Genomic DNA, 12,157 nt, shown 5'->3' with positions numbered 1-12,157 from the left:
ATGATGCCTCACTTCATAACTTAGTGACCATACCGGCTTAATGAATTAACTGGTCCTTTTTATAGTCCGAAATAGAGGACCCACTTGTATCCTTAAGGGTTAAGAGATTCGTGGGGAGTGGAGAAGGAATCTCTTAATAGGGATTTTGAAGGAGATGTGGGGCTTTTTTGGGGGGAGAGATCTACAGAGGGATTAAATGGGTAGGTCCTCCAAATTATTCCATTTGTAGATGAAGGACGATTTCCTGGTGTGGTTGACCCGTGGAAAGTCAGGAAGAGCCCTAACCCATGCCAGTTTCTTTTTTAGGGAAAATAGGAAATGTTGTTTAAAAGACATACCAAAGACCAACACACACACACACACACACACACACACACACACACACACACACACCAACCCAACTTGTACCCTAGGCCAGTGGCCTCCAACCTTTTGGGCACCAGGGACCAGTTCCTTGGAGAGAGCTTTTTATCGTGGACCGGAGGGGACGTGGTTTCAAATGCTGCCTGCATCCCATGGATGGGGCTTTGCTTGTTTGCGTGGACCGGTTGCTGGCATGTTACTGGTTGGGCCATGGGTTGGGGACCATGGGTTGGGGACCGCTTCCCTAGGCCAACCCTGTTATGCTTACATCCTGCAGATATATAAGGCAGATCTGTGTAAATGTACTTCTGCTACCCAAAGGAATAGGAAGGATCCTTGCAAGGACTTTGAAACTTTTTTATTTCTTCAGCTTTTGGAGATATCACTAACCCTTGCTCAAAAACCTTTCATGAAACAAAGGCTAAAAAACTCTCTAAAAGAGAGAGAGAGGGGCAGAGGCAGACAGAGAAGCAGAGAGAGAGAGGCAAAGAGAGAGAGAGAGACAGAGAGACACAGAGGCAGAGAGAGACACACATAGACAGTGAGACATACAGAGAGAGGCAGAGAGAGAGAGAGATACAGAGAGACACAGAGACATACAAAGAGACAGAGAGAGGCAGAGAGACACACAGAGAGAGAGACAGTGAGATGCAGAGAGAGAGAGAGAAACAGACACAGAGAGAGAGAGACATACAGAGAGACAGAGACATACAGAGAGACACAGAGATAGATAGAGAGAGAGACAGAGACGGAGACAGAGAGAGACACATACAGAGAGAGAGAGAGAGAGACATACAGAGAGACAGAGAGAGTGAGAGAGAGAAACAGACAGAGAGTGAGAGAGAGAAACAGAGACACAGAGAGAGAGACATACAGAGAGACACAGACACACACAGAGAGAGAGACAGAGAGAGAGAAACAGAGACAGAGATGGACAGAGACATACAAACACAGAGTGAGAGAGAGAGACAGAGAGAGAGAGAAACATACAGAGAGACACAGAGACAGAGAGAGGCAGAGAGAGACACATAGAGAAAAGAAGAATAACTTTTCCCAACAGCTTTTCTTTTCCTTGGCCTAATCCTGCCAACCTTACAACCTAATTTTGCTAAACAACGACAAGCACACCGCTGACTCCCAGACAGAAGCGGGCAATGTGCATTTTTCTATAATCTACAGAAGCTGCAAATATTTATCTGTGCTGTAATATTTCAGAAAATTGACTTTCTGTGCAATATTTAAGGGTAATTTTTCCCCCTCCCCTCCCTGGTCTCTGCCCCCTGGCAAATACAGGCTTTCCCCATTCTGGCTATTGTAAAGCGCTCGGCTGAACATCAGCCTGCAAAAGAAAAACCGGCTTTCCCCGGCCTTTAATTGTACGCGGGGCTTATGAAATTGATTTGAGAGCTTAGCTTTTTACAATGCCCAGTGAATACAAAACATTTCTGACAATCAATCAATGAAGGAATAATCACTCCTTATTCCTCTCTCTCTTCCTCCTCCCTTCCCTATTATTACTTTTCCCCTACCTTTCTTGGGGAGGATAAGTTCAAACGCCAGAAAATCTTTGTGAGACAACCACTTTTAAATTAAGCAGAAAATGGACATTGACACACTTGTTAATCTCACCTGGATCATTATTGGGGGTGGGGGTGTATGGGGGGGGGTAACAGGCAGCCTTCGATACAGGAATGCTCGTTTCCTGAACCACATCTACTGTCTTGCCAAAAAAAAAAAGAATTTTCTCTTTAATTTCTTGTTTCTAAACAGCACCATAACAAGTTTTAGAAATAGGTTAGTCCTTGATTTACAACATATTGACTCTGGCAATCACGGCCGTAAGTCATGTGATGGTAACTTATGAGGTGACTCACTTTACAGACGTAAAGTGGATCACCACACGACTGGATCCGGTTTTACAACCTTTTTTGGGGTATAAATGAGATCCGGTTGTGGAGCTTCCAAAATTTGATTGCGGGAAGCAAGCAGCTGTCAGACCTCATCTAGGTTATAAATATCTTCCTTTGGGCTCCATCGTAATTTAGGACAATCACTAAGCAACCTGTCATAAATTGAAGACTAACTGTAAATAATTTTTCCAGGCTGTGATTTTTCCCCGATTGTGCCATGGTGTGAAGGGAAGAAAAAAAATTGAAAATTGTGTTTTTGCAAAGAGGGTGATTCCTTTGACAAAATTATATTTGTGACCATAAATGTACTGTATGCCCACATGCATTTGGTTTATCTTTTGTTTCAATGGTTACAGGTTTCCCTTTCTTTGTCACAAAACTTTCCTTTGTAATCCCAAAGGTGCTTTTTCAAAAGACAATTGGACTTTGTTTTTTCCTTTGCTTCTCATCGAAGAAGTTTCTTCACTTCTGATTGAATGGTGGAGAATAGAATGATTTATACTCAAAACCAAACTCCTGGCTGTGGGCAGAGGTTGCTTGCAATACTACACCATAACCACTGTACCACCACAGTTTTGGGATGGATGGATGGATGGATGGATGACTGGATGGATAGATAGATAGATAGATAGATAGATAGATAGATAGATAGATAGATAGATAGATAGATAGGGGAAGGGAGAGGGGAAAGAGATGACAGATAGATAGATGGATGCATAGATGGATGGATGGATGGACGGACGGACAGGCCAGACAGGCAGACAGACAAAATAATGAAGACAAATAATTGTCCCAGGATAATGCTGCAGGATCCAATCTGGGTCGGTCACTGGGACCAGACGTTTGTCTTCCAAGCTCGTGCTGGAGCCCATCCTCTACCAGAATATGTGATCCATTCTGCTGGAGAGAAGTTCCCTGAAGATAGGCTCCAGCACGAGTCCGAAAACTCAGAAGACTAAACCTCTGGTCCCTGTGACCGACCTAGATTGGATCCTGCAAGATAGAGAATAAAGCCCCCCACCCCAAAAAACCCCCAACTCTTCAGAATGCAGCACTGGGATGGGCAAAGAGATCCATGGATTGACGGGGAGGGTACAGCTGTTTCCCTGTTTGTTAGAAATCTTGTTTCTCCACACCTCTACCATTCGTTTTTCTTTCCAGGCCCCAACATCCTCTGCTCTTCCACTCGCTTTCCTGTCTGGCCTTGGAGATTCAGACTTGTTTTAAAAACCTGGATATCTTCCTTTTTAGGCAGGAGCTCTCTAGAATGGCACAAATGCAGTCTGCTTGTTTTCATTCTCCCCTCAATCTTCTCTCTAGGCATCTGCGTTGGGAAACAGAGTGGTACATCTATAGGGTGGAATGGCTTTTGAACGGGGTGGAATTGTTCATACATTACATGCAATGTCCCAAATAAATAATGCATGTCTGAACCATAGATAAGCTGCTGAGCCGGGGGTCTTCCCCTCCTGTCTCCCTTGCTCTTCCCTCCTTGCAAGTCCCTGACAAGCATCTTTACTTTTGATTTCAGGCACCCCGGAGTTAAACCCAGCTGAGCGGAAGGATCTGGAGGCCAAGCTGAAGGAGCGGGAAGAATTCCTAATTCCCATTTACCATCAGGTAGCGGTGCAGTTTGCTGACTTGCACGACACGCCCGGCCGGATGCAGGAGAAGGGTGTCATTACCGTAAGTGTCGGGAATCTTTTCCTTACCAATGGCTGTCAAAAAGAGCTTTTGCTTTTTCAGGGCTGGTGGAGCTGCTGCTGAGAAGGTCCTCCCAACCCAATGTTCTGAAGTGGGGGAGAGACGGGGTGGGGGGAGAGATCTCTTCCAGCCTGGATGATGCTGACAACATGGGGTGAATATTAAAAATTTGTAAAGGCTTAAGGGAGGGCCCTAATAGCTCTGAGGGTCTCCCCCACTGCTCAGGGGGTGAAGGCAGAGCGGGGCAGCACTGAAAGATGGAATTCAGTGAAGTCCTTGGGTCCTCAGCGGTCCATGTGGATGAAACAATTGTCCCATTCTGCTTGTTGGTAGGAAGGAGAGGGAGATGAGGAGGGAGGGAGGGAGGGAGGGAGGGAAAGAAGAAAGGGAAGGAGGAAAAGGAGAGGGGAGGGGAGAGGAGGAGAGGAAGGGGAGGAAGGAATGAACAAATGGAGGAGTGGGAAGAAGAAGGAAGGAAGGAAGGAAAGAGAAAGAAAGAGAGAGAGAGAAGGAAGGAGGAGGGGAGGAAAGGAAGAAGAAATGAAGGGAGGGAGGAGGGAGGAAGGGAGAAGGAAGGGAGGAAAGAGAAAGAAAAAAGAAGGAAGGAAGAGAAAGAAAGAAGGGGAGGAAGGGGAAAAATGAACTAATGAAGGGAGGGAGGAATGGGGAAGGAAGGAAGGATGGATTCTGGGTCTTTATATGTTGCCAGGTTTTGTTACACTATGTGTAAGGTGAGCCCTGCTATGAACTGTAACTGCTAAGTTTTATGCAAATCACGTTTTTCCCCTCTCGGTGTAATAAAAATCTTTGTTCTTATTTTTTAAATATTTTTTTAATCGTTTGACAAATCAGCTTGTAAGCCAGCATTTTGACCTACGCAGTCTATGGCCTATATAAGCCACAGCTTTTCCTGACTGGTTCTTTTGCAACAAGCCAGCATGGCTGCTCTCACCTTAAACCGTTGGGACTCTCAAGCCACCATCTGTGCAACCGCAGCCTCATTCTGACACATCTAATTGGACTGGGAATCGTGTGTTGCTGGTGGCTGCATACAGGGAGGCAAATGCTGCTGAACAAAATGGTTTTACTTGCTAGAAAATGTAGCTCTGAATCCTCATCACAGGGTCTGATTTTGGCTTAAAAACAACTTCTCTGCTCCATTTTTTCCCATCCTGATTTGGAAAAGGTGTGTGTGGTGGAGAGGGACTGTGACTTTTTAAAATCACTTTTTAAAAAAACCCTGTTGGATTCAGGTTTGGGCCTCTTCATCAAAGGAAGAAATGCACCTAGAGGCAAAGGTGACTTCTCAGGGTTTTGTTTGTTTGGTTCGGTATAATTTAACTAGAGATCTTTTTTTTAAAAAAGAAAACAAGAAAATTCAAACTAATATAAAATGAGAAAAAAGAAAAGCAGAAGAAGAGGAAAGAGAAAGCTTAAAAGTGCAAGAAAGTAAAAAAAGAGAAAAGAGAAAAAATAAACAGAGAAGTAATTTTAGAAAAGCTATAATTACAATTATAAATTTACCTCTTACTCTATGGTTACAATAGAGCTCTCTGTAGCACTCTTCTATTACCTATTCTGTCTAATCGTTAATTAGACAGAATAGGTAATAGAACGTTAATCATTCGTTCATTTTTTTTTTCTGTTTCACTCTCAAAAAGTCCATAAGGACTTTCCGGTCAGCAATAAACATCTACAAATAGTTCTCAGCATGAGGGATCCTTGGTGCTTTCTGAGTTTGCTTGTTTTCATACAGACATTTCCTTCCTTCCTTCCTTCCTTCCTTCCTTCCTTCCTTCCTTCCTTCCTTCCTTCCTTCCTTCCTTCCTTCCTTCCTTCCTTCCTTCCTTGCATTTGTTTGCCACCCATCTTGCTTCGAAGCTACTCTGGGCGGCTTACAACATTAAAAAGCAATAAAACCGTAAAAAATAAATATTTCTAAAAACAATAAAAATATCCCGCCTTTATTTTTAATATGGTGGCAAACGTATCCTGTGCTCCTTCTTCTCCACAACAACCCTGTGAGGTGAGCTGGGCTTTCAGAGAGTGATTGGCCCAAAGTCACCCAGTTGGCTTTCAAGATTAAGGCAGGATTAGAACTCACAGTCTCCTGGTTTCTAGCCTGGTGCCTTCACCACTGGGCCAGACAGGCTTTCTCTATAAAACTGGATTTATTCAAGAGAGCTCCCAAAGGCTCCGATCAAGGTTTCCATGAGAAAATCGGACATCCACTTGCCTGGAATGGTCTGAGGACTCCTGCACCGAATTGGGGGTAAACCTAGAGGACCTCAAAGGTCCCTTCCAATCAGGGGTGAACTTTGAAAATTTTAGCAAGGGGTTCTCTGCCCAGTTCCTGGGTGGGCGTGGCCATGGTGGGTGTGGCCTAGTTGGCCTCCTGCACCACGGTGGGTGGGGTGGGGCGTTTTTGCCCTCCCCAAGCTCTGGAGGTTTTCCTTGAGCCTCCGGGAGGGGCGAAAACAGTTTCCCCAGGCTCCGGTAGGCCCTTTTTTCACCCTCCCTGAGCCTCTATGCGGACTCTGCACTTATCTGCATCCAAAATGGGCTGCATGGGGACTCCTGGGAGTGGAGGGGCGGGGTGGGCGGGGAAGGGAGGGGCCAGCCAGGAGTGGGATTTGGCAGTTCTCCAAACTGCACAGAATCTTAGCTAGAGATTCTCCTGAACCCCCAGCAGCCCACCCCTTCTTCCAATCCAGTGGTGGGTTTCAAATTTTTTTACAACTAGTTCTGTGGGTGTGGCTTGGTAGGCGTGGCATGGCTTGATGGGCGTGGCTTGGTGGGTGTGGCAGGGGAAGGATACTGTAAAATCTCCATTCCCTCCCCACTCCAGGGGAAGGTTACTGCAAAATCCCCATTTCCTCCCAATCAGCTGGGACTCGGGAGACAGAGACTACTGTAGATGGGGGCGGAGACAGTCAGAATTTTTACTACCGGTTCTGCAAACTACTCAAAATTTCCCCTACTGGTTCTCCAGAACTGGTCAGAACCTGCTGAAACCCACCTCTGTTCCAGTCCCATGATTCTGTTCCCCTTCTAGAGCAGGCATGGACAACTTTCTGTGGACTTCAGCTCCCAGAATTCCTGAGCCAATATGGCTGACTTAGGAATTCTGGGAATTGAAGTCCACAAGTGGTAAAGTTGCCATGGTTACTCATCCCTGTCCTAGAGTGTGTGTTAAGAAGCCAAAAAAAAAAAAAAAAAAAGCGTCCACACAAGGCGCTGTCACGTTGCATTTCCATATCAACGTGAGATAAAATTGCTCATGGCCCAAACAGGGCTCACTAACATGGTTACAAGCGAGTTAATTGCTCTCCTTTCGGCTCTCTTTCCTCATCAAACCATTTTGTGTGAGGAGGAGGAAGAGGAGGAGGCCGTCCTTCATCGTACATACATGATTGCCTCTGGAACTCAAGAATTCTTGTTTGACAAAAAAAACGCACCATGTAGTAATTTTCGCTCAAGAAAAAAAAAAAGCATTGGCCTGTGTGTACCCAGATTTATTTATCGATCCGAAATATTTACATTCGGCCTCTCGAGCCTCCAAGGTGGCCAGCGATAAGTGAAAATGAATGCATGATAAACATCCCATTGTTTTGACAGGAGATTAGCTCCGTCTTGAAAAAGGACTGAGCATCCATAATGTAGATTAGAGCAAATCTCGTCATGTTGGAGAGATAACAGTGGAACGAGTGGGGGCTTCACACGCATATACAGACACACCAGCTCTTCATGCTATGAAACATCCTCTGATCTTGGTCCCTTTATTTTGGTTACAGAGGTGGCACCTCTATCTTCACCTGCAAAATATTTTTTTCTGGCTCTCTTGTGGGTTGGGTGGGACTTGTGGCTTTGGTCCTCCACCATCATTGTGAACTTCTCTCTCTCTCTCTCTGCTCTTCTTCCCATCCCTGTTTGCACCCCAGGATGTGCTAGAATGGAGAACCTCCCGTTCGTTCTTCTACTGGAGAATACGGCGTCTTCTTCTGGAGGACTTGGTCAAGAAAAAGATCCACACGGCAAATCCTGAACTCACCGATGGCCAGATTCAGGCAATGCTGAGACGCTGGTTTGTGGAAGTCGAAGGCACGGTTAAGGTACAGCCCAATATTATTTATTTATTTATCTGTCTGTCTGTCTGTCTGTCTGTCTGTCTGTCAATCTATCATCTATCTATTTATATCTATCTATTTATATCTATTTATCTATCTATCCATCCATCCATATCTGTCAGTCAATCTGTGTGTCTATCATCTATATCTATCTATTTAAATCTCTATCCATCCATCCATCCATCCATCCATCCATCCATCCATCCATTTCTTTCTGTCTGCCTATCTATCTATCTATCTATCTATCTATCTATCTATCTATCTATCTATCTATCTATCATCTGTCTGTCAATCTATCATCTATTTATCTATCCATCCATCCATATCTATCAGTCAGTCAGTCTGTCTGTCTGTCTATCTATCTATCTATCTATCTATCTATCTATCTATCTATCTATCTATCTATCTAAATCTATCTATCTATCCATCCATCCATCCACCATCCATCCATCCATCCATATCTGTCTGTCTGTCTATCATCTCTCTCTTATCTATCTATCTACCTACCTACCTATCATCTATTTCTGCCTCTTCCTTGGCTTTGTTTGTTTGTTTGTTTGACGTCACCCTCCTAGCTATAAAATCAAAGAGAAAAGCCTGCTGAAATCTTCGATTAAGATGGGATCTAGGAAAATACGTGGAATTTTTGTTCAGAAGTATAATTGACCTACAAGATTTTTTTAAAAAAGATTAAAAAAATAAGAAAACATGGTTTGATGTATTTCAGCAGTTATGATGCAGCTAATTCTTTCAAGTTCTGGAATTTGGGCTATTCTTGTGCGTAATTTTAGAGCGGGAGGTGGATGGTTGAATACATTCTCTTCCATTTACATGGAAGCACAGTTTGGTTTTAACACCAAAGAGATTTTGGGTGTTAGAGGTTGCTAGGAAGAAAACTGTGTAATTATAAGCAGGCCTTATGCAGCAGTGGCTTTGGAAGAGAAATTTACAGGGAAAAATAATTAAGCTTACTGCAATATATCCTGAGCTGTCTAGAGAAAGCAGGAAGTAAGCCTCCATAGAAAGATATTCAGGTACTTAGTGAGGGAGACTGGTTCTGTTTGACTTGGTTTTGGTCCTTTATATAGACAAATCCAGTTATTTCCATATCCTGTGCCAGAAACCCCTAGTTTTAGTGCAATCAGTCAGACTTTACTTTATAGATAGGTTCAGAACACAGCATTCATATTTTCACCTCCAGGTTTGTAAAGGTCTACTTAAAATTAAAAATACAACAGAAATTTACATGTACACTTATCTATGTCTATCTATCTATCTATCTATCTATCTATCTATCTATCTATCTATCTATCATCTATCTATCTTATCTATCATCTATCTATCTTATCTATCATCTATCGATCTCAAATTCAGAATAGAGCTGGAAGGGACCTTGGAGGTCTTCTAGTCCAATCCCCTGCTTAAGCAGGAGACCCTATACCATTTCGGTGGCTGTTCAATCTCTTCTTAAAAAACTCCATCCACAACTTCTGAAGGCAAGTCGTTCCACTGGTTAATTGTTCTCAATGGTGGGAAGTTTCTCCTTAATTCCAGGTTGCTTGTCTCTTTGATTAGTTTCCATCCATTGTTTCTTGTCCTGCCCTCTGGTGCTTTGGAGAATAAGTTGACCACTTCTTCTTTGTGGTAGCCCCTCAAATACTGGAATACTGCTTTCATGTCATCTCCTAGTCCTATTTTTCTCTAAACAAACCATACCCAAATCCGGCAACTGTTCTTCATACAGTATGTTTTAGTCTCCTTTAATCATCTTAGTTGTTCTTCTCTGCTGTATCATCCATCCATCCATCCATCCATCCATCCATCTCTATCTATCAATCTATCATCTGTCTCTATGTAACTATAATTTTTCTACCTACCTGTCTGTCTGTCTATCCGTCTGTCTGTCTGTCTGTCCATCCATCCATCTATATCCATCCATCCATATCGATCAATCAATCATCAATCATCTATCCCTATCATCTATCTACCTACCTGCCTGCCTACCTGTCTATCCATCCGTCCGTCTGTCTGTCTGTCTGTCTATCCGTCCGTCCATCCATCCATCCATCCATCCATCCATATCTATCTATCTGTGTCTCTGTCTTTCTGTCTGTCCATCTGTCTATCTGTCTATCCATCCATCCATCCAATCTGTGTCTCTATCTATCTATCTATCTATCTATCTATCTATCTATCTATCTATCATCTATCTATCTATCATCTATCTCTGTCTATCTACCTACCTATCTATCATGTATCTATTGTCTTATCAAATTTATTGGCTGCCCATCCTATCTTATCTTAAGGTAACTCTGGGCAGCTTACATTATTAAACATTTAGGTAAGCTAAGTGGTGCAATAACTACCTTTTTGTTACTCCAGTATCATGTGGAGTATATTGTTACTTATCTGTTATAACTGGTTGAATCATGTCCTTAAAATCTTCTAAAGCATGGGTGGCCACCCTTGGCACCTTTAAGAGCTGTGGACTTCAACTTCCAGAATTCCCTAAAATTCTGGGAGTTAAAAGTCCACAGGTCTTAAAGTTGCCAAGGTTGGACACCCCTGTTCTAAAGGAAGGGCCACGATTTTGGAAATGGACAACGGAAATGGACTTTGGCAGCACAGAAATTTTACTACAAACTCATGAGTTCAGCCCATTAGTCAAGCACTGGGGATAACACCCTTTTGATCCTAAGTGATCGTTCCCAGGATAGGCTGGTCCTGCAGACAAGATTCCCTCCCTACCAAAATGTTGAGAAAAAAAGATACTGGGTCCCATCCATTCAGTGGAAAAGTTGGACCAGTGATCAGTTCAGGTCTCTTCTAAAACCTGGTCAGGATCCTCAAATCAAAATGAAGTTATGTTTTTATGCTTTTAAAAACACCGCCCAGAGTCACACTGAGAGCGAGGGATCTAAATCTGATCAATAAAATAAATAAATTTGATCAACAAATAAAATTGTGTCATTTCCCTTTGGGCTGTTGCTTAATTTACAGCTCGCATCCTTCCAGTTTTTGGAGAAAGACCAATAGACTGTTTCAACTTTGCTCATAGGAAATGAGCTGGGAGTGAAAGCTTCCATTAGAAATCTCTTCCATTGGAATTCTCTCCTGTTGGAATTAAAACTCACTTAATGCCTTCTCTATCATGTTTTTACCGTGTTTTCCCAAAAATAAGACCCTGTCTTATATTTTTTTGAACCCTGAAATAAGCGCGTGGCCTTATTTTCCATGCGCTCAAAAGCCCAATTGAGCTTATTATCAGGGGATGTCTTATTTTGGGGGAAACAGGGTACATATCAGCGGAATTTTCCCCTCCCCTGATTTCAACATGCTTGCTGTTAGCAATTGGTACTCTCCAAAGCTGGGAGCTGGTCATCCTGTTTTTGAATTGTGGGGTGGGGGGGAAATAGAGTTCCAATTGAATTGGAAATGCTGCAAAAGAGAATGTGTTTGTGTGTGTGTGTGTGTGACTTGTTTTCTGGAGAGTTCAGAGCTTTGGAAGGTAAGGCCTTAGCAGCTTTCTTTTAATATATATATATTTATTTATTTAAGCCTGGCATCTAGTTAGCTAATACATTACACCAATCAAGGAGAGTTATCTTAAGCCACAATTAATCTGCTCCCTGGCATATGTTGATAGGGAAGCATCATGCTGTTTCTTAATTAAAGGCAAACGGATTAAAAATGATTAATAAGGGTATTAAATATTCGTCTAAACTAAAGCTTTGGGAATCTCGGGCAAATCCTGCTTCGTACAGCCCTACAAATTGGCCGACATTTGCAGCTCTGGCTGGGAGATGGAACAGCCAGCTGCTTCATTGATCATTTATAAAACACCTCGATTTATGTTGGAAGAAAGATGTTTTTGCTGTAGTCCAAATAGACAAGTCACCAAAACGTTAAAAAAAAAACACGTGGACCGTTTGGCAGATGTTATTTTTTATTTTATTTTTTTATGATGAGCTTTGACTGCTGTGGATTTCATAAAGGCATCATCTCTATTCCTTCACCTTGCTAAATTTTATAAGAAAATAACTGGTAGGGCAG

General features: G+C 42.8%; 1 protein-coding gene across 2 annotated transcripts in view; it reads left to right on the top strand.

Annotated features, from left to right (window-relative positions):
* ACACA (acetyl-CoA carboxylase alpha) overlaps positions 1-12,157 on the top strand; it is a 252,226-nt gene that overhangs the window by 232,582 nt on the left and 7,487 nt on the right. For both annotated transcript variants that reach the window (XM_070932018.1, XM_070932017.1), the window contains 2 exons: positions 3,805-3,959; positions 7,919-8,089. In XM_070932018.1, coding sequence (XP_070788119.1) covers positions 3,805-3,959; positions 7,919-8,089 — 326 coding nt within the window. The remainder of the gene's footprint in view (positions 1-3,804; positions 3,960-7,918; positions 8,090-12,157) is intronic.

This window comes from Pituophis catenifer, unplaced genomic scaffold (assembly GCF_029215685.1).
Source record: "Pituophis catenifer annectens isolate HBS135680 unplaced genomic scaffold, rPitCat1.0.hap2 SCAF_1, whole genome shotgun sequence".
NCBI classification, from domain to species: domain Eukaryota; kingdom Metazoa; phylum Chordata; class Lepidosauria; order Squamata; family Colubridae; genus Pituophis; species Pituophis catenifer.
The sequence above is the reverse complement of the archived record's forward strand: the minus strand, read 5'-3'. Positions and strand labels throughout refer to the sequence as shown.